This window comes from Rhinolophus hipposideros, assembly GCF_964194185.1.
Source record: "Rhinolophus hipposideros genome assembly, chromosome: 17".
NCBI lineage: Eukaryota > Metazoa > Chordata > Mammalia > Chiroptera > Rhinolophidae > Rhinolophus > Rhinolophus hipposideros.
Genome location: NC_138063.1, coordinates 58,344,804 through 58,360,708, shown reverse-complemented (window position 1 = coordinate 58,360,708; position 15,905 = coordinate 58,344,804). Strand labels below are relative to the sequence as shown.

The 15,905-nt window shown below is 48.8% G+C and overlaps 1 protein-coding gene across 1 annotated transcript in view; it reads left to right on the top strand.

Annotated features, from left to right (window-relative positions):
• The window catches only part of RUVBL1 (RuvB like AAA ATPase 1), a 44,896-nt gene extending 34,210 nt beyond the window's left edge, over window positions 1-10,686 (top strand). Inside the window, exons 9-11 of the mRNA XM_081078345.1 lie at window positions 4,490-4,592; window positions 9,103-9,194; window positions 10,266-10,686. Of these exons, the coding sequence (XP_080934471.1) occupies window positions 4,490-4,592; window positions 9,103-9,194; window positions 10,266-10,425 (355 nt within the window). The 3' untranslated portion in view covers window positions 10,426-10,686. The remainder of the gene's footprint in view (window positions 1-4,489; window positions 4,593-9,102; window positions 9,195-10,265) is intronic.
• The last annotated feature ends 5,219 nt before the right edge of the window (window positions 10,687-15,905 follow it).

Here is a 15,905-nt window from a genome sequence, read left to right as displayed (position 1 = left end):
AGTAGGAGGTGAAGCTGCACTGGCTCTGCCCTCACCTTAAGGTCCCTTTCAGGCAGCAGGATCCTCAGCTCTTCAAGGAGAGCCTGTCCCTTGTTCCAGCTCTAAAAACTGAGAGCTCTTCTTTTCCTGTGGAGAAATAGCTCCCTGGGGTTAAGGAGTCTTTGTAGGAGTTGCTCTCCACAAGTTACTATTGCATTAAAGTGTGGAGACTTAAGAAACAGTGTAGTCTCAATTCAGTGTAACCCTGTGGCAGAAGACATCCCAAGTAGCACTTTTTAGAAAATGAGCCTTATGGAGATAAAATTCACACGTAATACAATTCACCCAGCTAAAGTATAAAATTCAGGGGTTTTTAACATACAAAGTTGTGCAATCATCACCACAATCTATTTTAGAACATTTTTATCACCCCAAAAAAGAATTCTGTGCCTATCAGCAGCTACCTGCCACCTCCACCTGCACACCACCCCATCCCACCCCACCTGGTGTTTCCCCAGCCCTTGCCCGCAGGCCCTGGCAAGCAGTAATCTACTTTCAGTCTCTATGCATTAGCCTTTTCTGGACATTTCCTATAAATGGCACCATACAATATGTGTTTTTTATTTTGTGTCTGGCTTTTTCACTTAGTGTGTTGTTGTCAAGGCTCACCCATGTTACAGCGTGCCTCAGTACTTACTTGTTTTTAAGGTTGAATAGCATTCCAAAATATGGGTCAATTGGTAACTCTGCTTAAGCTTTCAAGGAACTGCCAGACTGTTTTCCACAGTGGCTGCACCATTCTCACCAGCAGTGTGCAAGGGTTCCTCCATCCTCAACAACGCTTGTTATTGTCTGTCTCTTCGGTGCTTCCTAATGTCTCTTTGGTGCTTCCTAATGGGTGTGAGTGGTATCCCATTGTGGTTTTGATTTGCATGTCCCTGATGGCTAGTGATTAGCATCCTTCCATGTGCCTGTTGGCCGTTTGTCTATCTTCTTGGGAGGATTATCTGTTTGTGATCTTTTGCCCATTTTTCATTTGGGTTATTTGTCTTTTTATTACTGAGTTGTAAGAATTCTTTATGTATTCTGGATACGAGACCCTTACCAGATATATGATTTGCAAATATTTTCTCCCACTCTATACATTGTCTTTTCAGTTTCTTGATAATGTCTTTTGATTTACAAGTTTTAATTTTGATGAAATCCAATTTATCTGTTTTTTCTTTTGTTGTCTGTGTTTGGTGTCATATCCTAGAAACCATTCATTGCATAATCGAAGGTGACAGAGCTTTACACCTATGAGTTCTTCTAAGAGTTTTCTAGTTGTAGCTCAAATTTAGTTTTCTGATCACTTAGAGTTAATTTTTGTGTCTGGCACGAAGAATAAGTCTGTCCAGCTTCATTCCTTTGCATGTGTCCCAGGACCATTTGATGAAAAAACTGTTTTTACTTCATTGAATTGCTTTGTCAGTCTCATCAAAAAATCAAATAATGCCTTTCTTCTTAGCACTCTTGCTGTGTCCACTGAGCTTACGGGAATTACCCTTCGTGTTACCCAGAGAAGTATTCTTGACTGCACTTCCTGTCCTCATAGAAGCATTGTGTTATCTGTGTCCTTGCAGTTACAGGGTTACATAAAAAAGCAGTCAGGCAGTGATTTTCAGCCAGGGACATTTGTACTTGTCATAACTGGAGGTGCTGCTGGCATCTAGTGGGTAGAGGCCAGGGATGCTGCCGAACATCTTAAAACGCACAGGACAGTCCACCACAAAAAAGTATTTGAGGAACCCTGAGTTATAGTGAAAGGGACGTATTCACAAATGAGTCAGTCATTCTGCACACATGTAGGTATAGCTATAGGGTAAATTTCTAAAAGCGTAATTACCTTGTTCCTACAGATACATCATATTGAATTCCAAGGAGAATTGGGCCTGTGTCCTCACAACCCAAAACTACGTCTGGAGGAGGCACACCATTAACAGAGTTTGAACAGTTGTCAAATAGCAAAGTGGTGAAATCAGTATTAGGCTGAGACCAAAGCCAGAAATGAAATTTTAATTATAAGAATAAGTCTGCAGTTTTAGCCAAAATATAGTTATCATTGCAGTTTATTGTGAGCAATTTTATAATGTAATGTGACGATTATGGCTGCCTTGTCAAACAGTAATTGGTCCACACTGAGAGCTCCTCCTGGGGTCACCACCCCATGCAGGAGCCCTGGTAAATAGGGACTCCATGCTCTGGCCTGCTCGGCAATGTCACAGGCCCTTTTGTACCTAGCAGAATAGAATTCCAGAAACCTTTTTTCACTAATATGTTTTCTAAAAGGAATTATATCTAAAGTTCATAGCTTGGACAAATTTCAAAAATATTTTGTCTTTAATTCTTGAAAAATGCTTAGCAGCCTTTAAGCAGACTTGTTTAAATTTTTAATTTTATAGACTCAAAGCTATAAGAAATTTTCTTAATGCATTCTTATAAATTCTGCTATTTTGGAGTTTGATTAGGAAGTACTTCATTTTTCTCTAACCATTTCTTCTTTAGACTTAATATTTGTTATATTATGTCTGAATCGAAGATAATTTATGATGAGTGTTACAGAATTTGGGATATTTTAATGTGGTAAAGATGAGATCTTTTAAAGATTTCCCAAGAATTCTCAAGAGAGTTCCCAGATAGGACTTAAGAAGCCTCAAACTTATGGCCTAAATAGAATTAAATAACTAAAATTAAATGTAGCCTTTAAAGGTTATTCTGTTTAATGTGAAGATTGCAGGCAAACCAAATACCAGAATTGGAATCATAATAGAATTTAATCTTTACAATTATTTTTTATAATTCTAGAATGACTTGTTGGTGGAAGAGATTTGTTTTCTCTAGTTACCTTAATATTTATATTTGCTATTATTCTATTTCCCTATTTATTTTAAAAGATCTTAATTATTTTTATATTATATTTAGCAATTATTCATAGCATTTTTTTTGAATTGTTTTTATTGTGGTAAAATGTATATAATGTGGAATTTGCGATTTCAGTGTACAATGCAGTGGCATTAATTACATTCACACTGTTTTACAGTCATCATCACCGTCCATCTCCAAAACTTTTCCATCATCCCAAACAGAAACTCTGTACCCCTTAAATAGTAAGTCCCATTTTCCCCTTCGCCCTGGCCCTGGTAATCTCTGTTCTACTCTGTCTTTAAGAATTTGCCTTTTCTAGATATTTCCTATAAGTGGAATCATACAATATTTGCCCTTTTGTAATTGGCCTTCTTTCACTTACATAATGGTTTCAAGGTTCATCCTATTATAGTATGTATCAGAAAAGCATTTTATTCTTGCAGTCATAAGTATACATTTACACTTCAACTGACTGAATAGAATTTCAGCAGATATATTTTTTTACTGAAGTTCTATATGTACAATGTTTATTTATATTTGAAACCAAATATTTCAATATTAAGAATTAAATCCAAATGACCTGTCCCTGTTCTTTGTTAAATTGATAAGTTTTGACCCTAGACCCTAGTCTGGCACCAGAAACGGTGCTGATGGAGACATTCTGCTGCTGTGCTTCCCAAATGCTGAGGCAGAAGCCCAGAGCATATGGGCTTCCAGACGCTGTGGCTGAAGCCCAGTCCTACTGGCTACCAGATCTGCCCAACGCATCCCGGCAGATAGCTGGTACCTCGAGGCCCGGTGGGTTTGACAGGCTCCTCTCCTGAGCTGTTCTTCCTATGGCTTGGTTAAGGATTTAAGAGGAAAATAGGCAAAGGACATGATTGGACAATTCCCCACAAAGAAATAACTAGTGCGTATAAGGGAAAGCATTCAAATGAATCAAGGAAATGCAAATTCAAATAAAGTGTTACCCTTTTTCTAAACCATTAAAGCAGCAAAATCTTTAAAAATTACAGTACCCAGCACTGGCTATAATGCAATAAAATCAGATCACTTGTGTAGCTGTATAAATTAGGACATTCATTCATCCATTTGTTTATTCGAATAGATGTTCAGGATTGTGTCAGACACTATGAGAGCTACTGAGGAAATATTCATGGTTGTATGCATAGAAGTATTATCAAAGCATCGTTAATAAAAACACCGACAATTGGAAACTACCTAAATGCCCAACAATTTGGGTTTTGTTAAATACTTGATGGGTTATTAAGACTGAAGCAACATGGACGAAAGCAAAAAAATCTACATACGTAGCGTAATTTATAAAAATGTATGTATGAAAATTTGGCAAATATCTATATATAATATGATCTTAGGTGGCTTTTTTTTTTCTCTTCCCCAAATTTCCTATGGTATTGATATTTGCTAAAATAATGAAGTTGGTTTTGATGACACCTGAATGGTAGTCTATTTCCCCTGTGGTCCTGGCTCTGATTCTTAGGATGTGAATTAGCTGTTTTGTCATTGTGAGTGCCTTAGCCATGTTTCCAGTATTCAGTTTCTGGTGTCAGAGCCTGTGCTGATGTGGTCGTTCTGGCTCTCCCAGGGGCACAGAGGACATCACCTCTCCTCACGGCATCCCTCTCGACCTTCTGGACCGAGTGATGATCATCCGGACCATGCTGTACACGCCGCAGGAAATGAAACAAGTGAGCCTGCCTCCCCGTGCCCCTCTCTGCCGCCCTTGTTTGCTCCCAGTGTTCCCTGATGCCAGGCAGGAAAGCATCCACAGAGCAGACCTGGCTCCCACCACCGTCCCACCACTGAGCGCCTGCCTTGGGCAAGTCACAGGACTCCAGAGCTCAGTCCCTCCATCCAAGAGATGGGTGGGCCTGAAGTATCACAAAACCTCAGCTGCCCATATCCCTTCGTATAAACTTCGGGATAGGTATAGTGAAAAATACTGACTGATGACAGCCATTAGGGAGACTACCAGCTCTGGGGAAGAGGCATAGGACTGAGCGATAGCCTCTTGGCCAGGTCCTATCTGGAGGGCACTTCTACTCAGAGGGTGAAGCCAGGCACTCTGTCCCAGCAGAACTCACAGCGGGCTGGCTCCCGCAAGGCGGGGAGGGGCCGAGCGCATTCAAGCCTTAGCAGAGCCTGGAGGCTGTAAGCGGCCTAACTAGTGGTGGGTTTCTTGCAGATTTTGGAGGCTGTGCCTGGGGCTGCTGCCTTGGCTGTAGAGATGATAGTGAAGCAGGGTCACACAGTTTAGAGGGGCTCCTGGAATGGAGGTCGTAAACTTAACCTTAAAATGAGAGGCTTCAAGGAGGTGTACATGGAAGCATCTAGCTCGGTCCCTGACAGAGTGCATGCTCAAAATTCCACATGAGCTGAGTTTGAATTAGGCTTGGCTGGGGTGACAGAGATGTATGAGATTGGGCCTTCTCCCGAGGAGTACAGTCCCAGTTCTTCCTGAAGGAATTACCTCTTGCTTAATCTGGAGCTGGAGCACCAACTGTGTGCCAAATAGTGCCTAGGCACTGCACACTTAGAATTTCTGGTCCCCTAACTGGTACTTCAGTAGTTGTTACGGTCATGGTCTCTTTTCCTTTTGATGGCTGAATCACAGAGTAGCAAGTCCCCGATGCAAAGCCAGGCTGTGCCCTGCAGAAGCCCAGGCCATCTGCTCAGTGGTGGATTGCACCTTAGGTTGCTCCCACTGGGGGGACACAGTACTTTTTTCCCTGCTCTGCCTACCCCGTGCCCCAGATAGTCTTACTGCCCGTGTGTAGGTCTCTCTCTCACTGGGGTCTGCGTGAGGCCAAGGCTGGGGCTGTGGAGTGGACCAGAGCTGCACTGATGTCTTGAAGTTCTCTCCCTGGACCTTCTCCTCTCACCAGAACCCAGGCACTGTTTGTTGGATATCATACTAAGTCCGTGGACATGCTTAGCCAGCATGATTCCATTTGATCTCCAGTAAGCATGAAATAGGGAGAATTATTATCATTGTCATTCTTAAAGATAAGGAAACCAAGATTTAGGCTAACTCAATGCCCAAGTTAGCTTGTCAGTGGCTAGTAGGTGACAGGCCTGACTAACTGGAATCCAGGCTGTCTAATCCTGAAGCCCATGTTCCTAAGTGCCATGCTACCAGCCTCCCACCTGCTAGAAATACCTCAACTCGGGATGGAGTTCCTTTGGCAATTTGTCGGCAGAGCCTTTCCTTTTGACTCTCCTGGGTACTACCTGGCCGCCGCCTTGCTCACATGTGGCCTGTCCTGCCTGGCCCTGCCAACATTTCTTGTTGACCAGTACCCAGGAGTGCCGAAGTAAGCATGCAGCCTTTATAAACAGCATTGACAGAATACCCAAACAGTTGAAGTTCATGGCAGCAAGTGTGTGCGTGATTTAGGAGATAAGTGTCCATGGCTGGGGCCCTTGGTCACCAGATAGTGGTCTCTTGCTCTTGGATGAATGCTTGGTTGAAGCCAAGGCATTCATTGAATAGAAGCAGAAGCAAAAGCAAAGGAGAAATTGGTCCCTTCCCCATCCTTACCATTGGGACTGGAGCCCCCAGTGTCCTGCACACTTGGAGCACTTCGTGGCTAAGTGACTTGAGCAATTTGTTAACCTCTGTGAGCCCCAGACCTCCTAGTTCACTGGAAAATCTGCCCCCTCCTTTCAAAGAGGGAGGGCTTGTGAGGACTAAGTGAAACAGCAACAGTAACTTAGGGAAGGGCCAGGGCCAGCCATCGCTTCCCACTGCAGTAAGTATTACTGTTAACAGCTTGTAGCTGCTTCACAGACATCTTCTGTGGTCTTCACAATAACTTTCAATAACCAGGGTTTGTGGCTTGGGAACAACTAGGGTCCCATGGTCACAGAATAAGCTGCATTGCTAGGACCCGACTCGGAGCCAGTCCACATTTGCTGCTTCCATTTGAGCCCGGAGCATGCAGTCCGAGCTCCCCTCTGCCCTGTGCCTCCACAGGAGTGACTGCAGGTTGCCTCTTGGGCTGGTTCTCGTCTTGGCTCAGTCAGAGGATAGACTTACTGCCAGCACCTTCAATGCTTTGTTCTGAATGGGTTCAAGGATAACCGCAGCACTTTTACTGGAGCCTGGGGGAGGACTTTTTAAAAACAAAGTAAATGTAACTTGTGTACTCTGCCATCAGTGTGGACACCCTCATAAACTATCCCTGCAGGTTATTAAATGATTAAAGATCTAATTTATGAACTGTCCATTTCCGAACAGTCTGAAGCAGGAGCTCTTGGGATTGCTCTGACCTGCTCTAGAGAGCCTGAGAGCAGACTGTCTCTGACATTTCTGAAGCCTGTCTTCCAATTCAGCGCAGTTCACTGAAGACGAGATGCTTCGAGCTTAAGCTTTCCTCTTGACCGGGCTCCAGGATTGAATATTTGCATCTCCCTAGACTTTCTGAAGGCCCCAGGGGACGTTTTTCTTGGCAGGACCTGGAGGTTTCCTTAGTCGCCATCTGGCAGTAAGAAGCCCGTTTTATATTGGAGCACAAACCTGTTTGACTCTGACTGTTGTGGTCAGCGGGGCGTCCTGCGGCTGGAGCCAGGAGCAAGGCTCTCTGTCCCTACTCTCTTTCCGCCTTCCTCTTGCTCATGCAGTAATTTCTCTGCTCAGCTACATTTAGCTTTGGAGCCCAGATGGTGGACTCCCTCACGTACAAGCTAAGATTCTTTTGACGGGTTATACCCTGGCATCACTGGCTGAACAGATAGGTTTCTCTGGGGCTGGGGCAGTGTGAAATATTTAAACCAGTTGCCAACATTTAGAAATCAGGACATTTCATACAAAATGTATGAGTCTTCTGACAGAAAGAAAGACTTTCCTTCCAGCACGTGGCCCTCCAGCCCTAACCACCTCCCCGAGTGCTTGCTGGCCCTGCCACCTCAGCCCCAGCTCCTACCCTACTTATACGAGACCTGACTTTCTTACTGAGCAGGGCCTTTCTCATTCATATCATGTTTCCCTGAAAATAAGACCTACCCCGAAAATAAGCCCCAGTTAAGATCGTCAGCCAGACGGACGCATTTCGTACGTTATCACGATGTTCCAGAACAAGATGACATGACTATTTGAATAAATGTAGATCGTTGTACATGAAAAAATAAGACATCCCCCGACAATATATCCTAGTGGAGCAAAAATTAATATAAGACCCTGTCTCATTTTCAGGGAAACATGGTAGAGACTGATATACTGGGTCCCTTATCAGTGTCTCTGGACACTAAACTCCCTCCACCTGCAGCTCCTGCCCACACGGTCTGTACCTGAGAGTTGAAAGACCAGTTTGAAGTGTCCATCTCCTAAACCTCTGGTCCCTCTCTTCCCCTTGTAAGGCTTTAGCTGGGGGCTCTGTCTTTCCCACTTCCTACATCTCCACCCGGGTGTGTTTTTATGGCTTTAATTTAAACAAGGGCTTCTTGATATCTTGTTTACGAAGCTGCCATAGTGACAAATTCCTGTATTATATGAGGCTCAAAGTCCTCGAGTTATCTCAGCTGCACAACACACAACGTCACTCTCCCAGCTGGCCCTTATCACTCAGTGCCGGCGCGCCTGTGAGATGCTGGACCTCTTGCGTTACAGCAGCCCCGCTGCCAGCTTCCTTCCCGTCCCACGGTCCTGCGAGCTGTAAACTGCAACAAGCGTCAGCCTCTTCTGGATAGATTAGATATCTTCCAGTGATGGTATAAGGGCTGGTAAATCTTTAAAAGTAACTTTTTTGATTTATTTAACCATTGTCATTTATCGAGTAAATAAAAAAAATGTCTCTTCTTCCCTGCGTGCTTATAGGTGGGAAGGTTAAAAACTGTGTGGGAGCCTGGCAGGTTTTGGAGAGGCCTCTATTTTCTGGGTCTGGAGATTGAGTGCGAAGGGCTGGGAGACAGGAGCTGAGCCACCCTAGTGCACAGCTTCAGGGGTACCAGCTGCTTTCTAGTTAGTATGAAGGCAACACCACGGCTATAAAGCCATTCACAGTGTGGCTGGCACCCCGGAGGTGTTTGAAGCCAGCAGTCCTGGGTAAGGGTGGGTTCTCTGCCCCACCAGCCCAGGTTTGGGCCTCTGCTGCTCTTATGATGGGGGGGTGAGAAACACTGAACACGGTTGTTTTTAAAGCACTTTATAAATGGGACACTTGTCATTCATTGCTGATCATGGTTTTTCTTCTCCAAAAGATCATTAAAATCCGTGCCCAGACAGAGGGAATCAACATCAGTGAAGAGGCGCTGAACCACCTGGGGGAGATTGGTACCAAGACTACCTTGAGGTGAGGTGGTTGTCCCCTGGACCTGTGTCTGCCTGGAGCTGCCCCAGACCCCGCTGGTGCCTTCTCTGCAAGGCCTGTGCAGCCTGGATGGGGTCTGTTCCGGGACACAAAGGCAGGCTCCTTTCACAGGGCATAGGACCATGTCTGCCCTTACTAGTGTGATGGGTCTTGTCCCAGGACATTGCAATTTAGAGTTCTTAAATTGAGATGCTGGAGTTTAAAAAGCTAGAGTAACGGTGTAAGTCCCATTGTCCTGTAGCAGATGCACGCCTGTGGTAGAGAACTGGCTCTGACCCTGGGCCAATCTCCTTGGTAGAGGAGATGGACAGAACCAGAGACCAGGGTCCAGGGCAGGGAGCTCATTGGCCAGGCCCTGCCTCAGGCCCTGTAGATTCTGTTCTCCAGGCGTGTCTTGGGTAGGGATGGTGAGCATAGGCGATCGTGAGAAGAGTGCAGACATAGATTGCTTTCTTGACTGTTCACCAGCGGCTCGAAGCAGTTGCCTGTGGAGGATGTCCCTCCATAGTGTCCTGACTCCTTGTGAAATCATGACTTCATAGTTCTCAGCCTGTCCCTATTTCCCTCGCTCCTAAGGTTGAAGCAGAATTGCAAGCTGTTTTGTTTGGGTGGAGCCGTGCTTTAAAACCTCCTGGATTTTCTTGCCTTTGGATGTGCCCTATGCTTTCAGGTGGCTGTATGTTCATTTCCCTGTCATGTTCAATGTAACCTATCTGGACCTTCGTGTTACCTGCCTGGCATTTGTATACATCTAAGTTTGAGATCTCTTTCAAGTTGCAGTAGAGCTACCTTCTGTTGGAGAACTTTTAGACTGTGACAAAGATTGGAGGAGCAGGACTTTGTCATGTTAGTGACTTCTGACCCCTCCAATGAGGGGTCTGCAGCTCTCTGAGAAAGGACAGCTGTCATTTCTCCTTGACTGCTGTGTCTGCAACAGCTAGCACAAGCCCAGCATTGGGCTCAGCCCCTGGTGTCGGTGCTCCAGCTGTTCTGGGAGCGGGCTCCTATCTATGGCCACCATTTCACTCCTACCCTGGCCCCTGTCCACACTAGGTACTCGGTGCAGCTGCTGACCCCGGCCAACTTGCTTGCTAAGATCAACGGGAAGGACAGCATCGAGAAAGAGCACGTTGAGGAGATCAGTGAGCTCTTCTATGATGCCAAGTCATCGGCCAAAATCCTGGCTGACCAGCAGGACAAGTACATGAAGTGAGCCAGCTGAGGTTTTCTGCAGAGAGACTCCTGGGCGTACCTGGGCCCAGGTCCAGCTTGCGAACACAAGCCTTGTCCCTCGGTTTGGCTTTGTTCCCACTCGGGCACGGTTAGCATTGTTGTCAGTTCAGTGTGGAAAGTGTTTCTAAATTATCTCAGTTTCTCCCATGGTTGCTTTGAAGGAACCCTGACTCACCTGGTGTGTTTTCTAATAAACCCCTTATAGGTTACTTTGATGCCATCTCTCTTTCTTCTTTTAATTAAAAAAAAAAACAAAACAAAAACCTTTGTATTTTAGAACAGTTTTAGATGTACAAAATTGTTGTGAAGATAGTTCCCACATACCTCATACCCAGTTTCCCTTACTGTTAACATCTCATAGTAGTATATGGTAAATTTGTCACAATTAATGAACCAATACCTTATTATGCTTTATTCCCATTTCTTGAGTTATCTAATGTCCCTTTTCTGTCCCAGGACCCCACATTACATTTAGTTGTCATTTCTCCTTAGGCTCCTCCTGGCTATGGCAGTTTCTCACATGTTCTTTGCTTTTGATAACCTTGACAGTTATGAGGAGTGCTGGTCAGGTATATTCTCTCGAATAGCTCTCAGTGGGGTTAATTTGCTGTTTTTCTCATGATTAAACTGGGATTGTGGGTTATTGGGAGGAAGGCCATATAGGTCAAGTGTAATTTTTATCACATATTATCAGCATCATTTATAACTATTAATGTTGATCTTGATCACCTGGCTGAGGTGTTTGTCAGGTTTCTCCACTGTTAAGTTACTCTTTTCCCCTTTCCTACACTGTCCTCTTTGGCAGTCACTTAGCACAGCCCACACTTAAGGGGTGGGGAGTTTTGCTCCACCTTCTTGGGGGCTGACCATCTCCATAAATTATTTAGAATTCTTTAGCACAGATTGTCTCTTCTCGGTATTTGTTTGTTTATTCAATTATTTATCTTGGTATGGTCTCATGGATGTTTATTATACTTTGGGTTGTAATCCAATAGTACATTACTTATTTTGTTGCTCAAATTAGTCCAGCTTTGACCATTGAGTGTTCTTTCAATTGGTTCCTGTGTCCCTTTGACATGTCCCCATCACCGGTACTACACCTTTTTGTTAGTTCACTGATGTGGGGTTTTCAGTCCCTTGAGAGGAAGAAGTGGCAGTGCCTGACAGATACCATACTAGAACATTCTCGCCTGAGCACCACATTCTTTCTCTGCCAGACTGGCTCCTAACTGCCAGCTCTGCTGCCTGAAGCAGGGCTTCGCCACAGTAGCAGAGCCTTGGTACAGGCTTATTTTGGTTCTCTGGCCTCAAGGGCAGGACCTCCATGCTGTTATTATGTGCAGAAGAGGGGAGGGACTAACCAAGATGGTCCTCTTGATCCAATCATTGCTCTAATTCAAGTTAGCCATGAGGTCCTTGTAGGCCAAGCACAACCGTTCTCCCATTAGTGCTGACCACCTGAAAGTGGCTAGCAGACTGCTGGCAGAAGGGCTGAGATAATGCTGTGGGAGCCCATCCAGCCCTCTGAGAGCCCTCGGCCATGCTCAGACCCTGAGAAGGTCCCAGCTAGTCCTTGCTGCCAGAACGGTTCTTCTGGCCTGGCCTGTGAAGGAGATCCTAACATGGGGGTTCGTGGTGGTGGTGGTGATGGTGGTGAGGAAACCAGACATAGTGGGTGATGGTGGGACACTTCCTGAAGTCAGGGCTGAGCTCTGGCCTGTCCTGGCTGCCCATATCCTGTGTCTGTAACCTCCCAACTTAAGCCACATCAGAAAAACAATAGTGATACCTCTGCTACCAACGAATGTAACGAGCTGATTGTGGACTAGGTCCTGTGTTAATGCTTCACATTCTCACAGCAGCCCTATGATATTGGTGACATTTATGTCACTTGCCCAGCTGGTAAGAGAAGGAACCAGGAGGATTTGGAACCAGTGTGCTTGGAGTCTGTGCTCCTATCCTCTATGGCTATAGTGCCTTCCTTAATGTGCTCAGTGGAAAGAACCTTCAGGATCTGACCTGCATCCCAGGAAGGTGAAGCAAGAAGGGACAGGTGTAAGGAAGGCGACTTGCCTAAGGTCTTACCCCAGAGGACAAGAACCAGGTTCTGCCCCACCTGAAGCCCTTCCTCCAGCCCCCAAACCTTTCACAGTGTTTGGGCTGTAGAAAAGCAAGTGACAGCAAACCTCTTAAGTAGAGGTTGGGACAGAGTCCCTCCCAGCTGCTCAGGGAATCCTGGTGTGCAGAGCAGTCCGGGTGGGGAGTGGGGTGTGTGTGGTCACAGCCCCCATCCCTGCTCCTCAGGAAGCCTCCTTGGTGCGCAGGGATGTGGCCCGCCTTGCTTTCCTATCCTCCAAAGTGAGGGAGATGGTTCTGGAGAAGTGGGAAGGTTGGGTTATTTTAATTTTCCTTTTTTTCCAGCAAGGCCTATGATTATTACATTAATCTTCCAGGCGAAGTTTTTACGACTTATCCCTCGCTAACTATGAGAAGTTTCTCCATCCATTACCAAAAGGGAAACAGACCCTGGTGAGGAGGAATATATTTGTTACATCTTATCAGGCTGACACACAATCTACCAACAATTACAGCAGCCCCATTTTTTGCACTATTTCAGCTCTGGCGTGAAAAATTGTTGTTATATTAAAGTGAGGCAGGGTGGGGGTTGGTCATTGGAAGTGGCTGTATGTTCCAAGCTCTGAGCCCAAGCTTTCTTGGGTGCCTCCCAGCAAACTGATTGGTGGGCAGGAGGAGGAGTGTTTGCATGTGAATCCCAGCTCCCTGTTCCTGTGCTGATGGCTCTCTGTGAGAGTTGGAAGGATAGACAGCATTCCTGGCCCTCGCTGGGAAGCCACCTTGTCCCTGCCTTCATTTTCTCAGCCCAAATACCTTCTTACCAACACACCTTGTAGGTTGCACCCCCTAGATTGGTTCATTGGATATTTTGTTTTTTAGGGCTACACAAATGATAGAGACACACCAGAGAGTGACTTCTTGGTTATGAAATCTTTCTCAACCATTTTTCTAATAAAGTGGAGCTGCACAATGATGAGAGTTACACTCTGTTGGTCTCCAAGTCTGAGACTCTAGGGCCAGCAGGCTTCTTTTCTGCCAGGAAAGCAGCAAACATTGGTCACTTAGTATTACTCCTTCTCTCCCAGGAGCCTGGACCAGCCTGAGCTGCCAGCCCCTGCTCTTATGGGGCCCCAGGCAGAGGTGATTGGTGGTGGGGGAGGTGATGATGGCAGTGGGGGCAACCAAATTCTGGGGGCATGGTGGATAGGAAGGTGGTTTTCACTGTGTTTGGCCCGTGGTCCTGATGAGGCTAGTAGTCCCTTTTGCGCCTGCGTCTTGGTTTCCTCATCCGTAAGATGGGGTCCCAATCATATCCCATAGATTGATTTGAGGACATGGTCAGGTGACTACATAGGACACTTGAGATACTAAAATTCAGTGAAGAATTCCCCATCCCTGTCCTTGGGAGAAGAGGTCAGTTTGTTCAACAGGAGCCAGAGGCCGGCTAGGCTCTGCCCTTCCCCATCCCAGACAGTGGCCCTTGGAAAGGCCTAGAGAGATCTCTCTTGGCTGGACCCTTCTGTGTGAGGTCAAGGGACAAGCACAGGCTCAGGGCTGCACAGGCTCAGGGCTGCGCAAGCCCGGGAGCAGAAAGGAGAGAAACTGCAAAGGCCTGGGCTTTATCCTCAGTGTCTAGGACTGACTGCCAAGAAGAGGACATTGCCTCTCATTGGGCCTCTGTGAGGCCCAGCCTGGGGCTGGAGCAACCAGTGGGGAGAAATAGCTGCCTCCTCCCAGCCAAGCAGCAGCGTTGGTCTCTGGAAAACAGGCCCACTGAGAGGTAGACCAGTGTCCACTTCAGTCCACCTGCGGGTCATTCGCCGTCCATTCCCCACTCTTATCCCGACCTCACAGGTGGTCATTGTCCTTGCCTCCTACGGCCTGCTCCCATTTATTCCCGTGACCGCTTGCTCCGTGGGGACCAGCGGTAGGCCCGGCCAGGGTGACTGGGCCGCTGGAGCACAGGGAGAGCTGCGCAGCAGGACCCGGGAGCGGGGAAGGGATGGGCCAGCTGTCGGCCGGCTGGCCCTGTCGCCCCTCTCCGTCACTCAGCGGCAGGCGCGGTGATTAATTGCCAGGCGTCGCCGCCTGTGCCGCCATCAGCGCGCGTCTGGGCGGCGATGGATGCGGCTGTCAAGCCGCCCCGGCCCGAGCTGACCCCCGGCCCCGGCCCAGCGCGATCAATGGGCAGCGTGAGGCGGGCAGCGGCTGGGCCGGCGCGATAAGATGGGCCGATGGGCGTCCGTCGATTGCCCGCTCCGTCACCCGCCGCCACCGTCCCCGTCACGCCGCCCACGCGCAGACCGGCGCCGTCAGCGCCGCCTGATTAATGGGGACGCGGGCAGCTGCGGGGAGGGCGCGCAGAGTCCGCACCGCAGGGATGCGGCGGGGTCGGGCACCACCTGGGCGCGGGGCACGGGGACACCGCGGGGGCGGCGGGGGCGGGGACGGCGGGTGCAGGTCCGGGGCACACGCTCGCCGCACGCGCGCAGCGAGGCCGGCAGTAAGCTGGAAACGGGGGGCACAAGCGCGAGGGCTGGGGCCCGTGCGTGAACAGCGTGACGGAACCGGCACCGAGGCGTGCTCGGGCCCGGAGCGCAGTCCTCAGGGGGCCCGGCCTCCGCCACCAGGGCCCCCGGCCTGCCTGCCTGCTGCAGGCCCCGTCCCCACTGTTCCAGCCGTCTCGGAAAACCCCGATCTGACCCAGCTCCCTGCTCAAAGCCACAGGTTCCCGTGGCCCAAGGGACAGCGCGCAAGGTCCTGCGAGTTAGCTCCCCGTGAGCGACGCCGCCTGCGGCTCGCAGTGCCCGGCGCCCCGGCGCCTCACCGGGCGAAGAGCCTGCGGGACCCGCCCACGCGAAAGCCCGCCAACGCCCACGACGTGACGCCGCTCACCCCACGGGCTCTCTCCTCGGGATAAGAGCCCGCCGCCGGCCCCGCCACACACGGAGAGGGAAGCCGGGCGCCAGAGGCTAAGGGTAGGGTCGGCGGGCTTCCCAGAGGAGGCCTGCCACTCCGGGCCGGGCCGGGCCGGGGGCGACGGCGAGGGCCGGTGCCTCGTATGCGCAAAGTGCTAGCAGGGCGCTCCCGTCGCCAGAGTGGCCGAGGGGTCGCGGGCGAGGCGAAGGGCGAGGTGAGCGGCCGGGCTGGGGCCGACCGGCGAGCGTCGCGGCCTCACCCGACCCGCAGCCGGGGCCGGGCCGCCTTTCCTTTTCCGGGCCGGGAGGTCTCCGCAACCTCCCCGAAGTCCCGGGCTGCTGCGCCGCGCTGGTGCTCGTGAGGCCGCAGCGCCCCCGCGCGGACAGATGCGCACAGCGCGACAGACCCACCCCGCGCGCTGGGCCCCGCCCAGCCCTGGCCTTGGGCTCCGCCCCACCTGCCTGC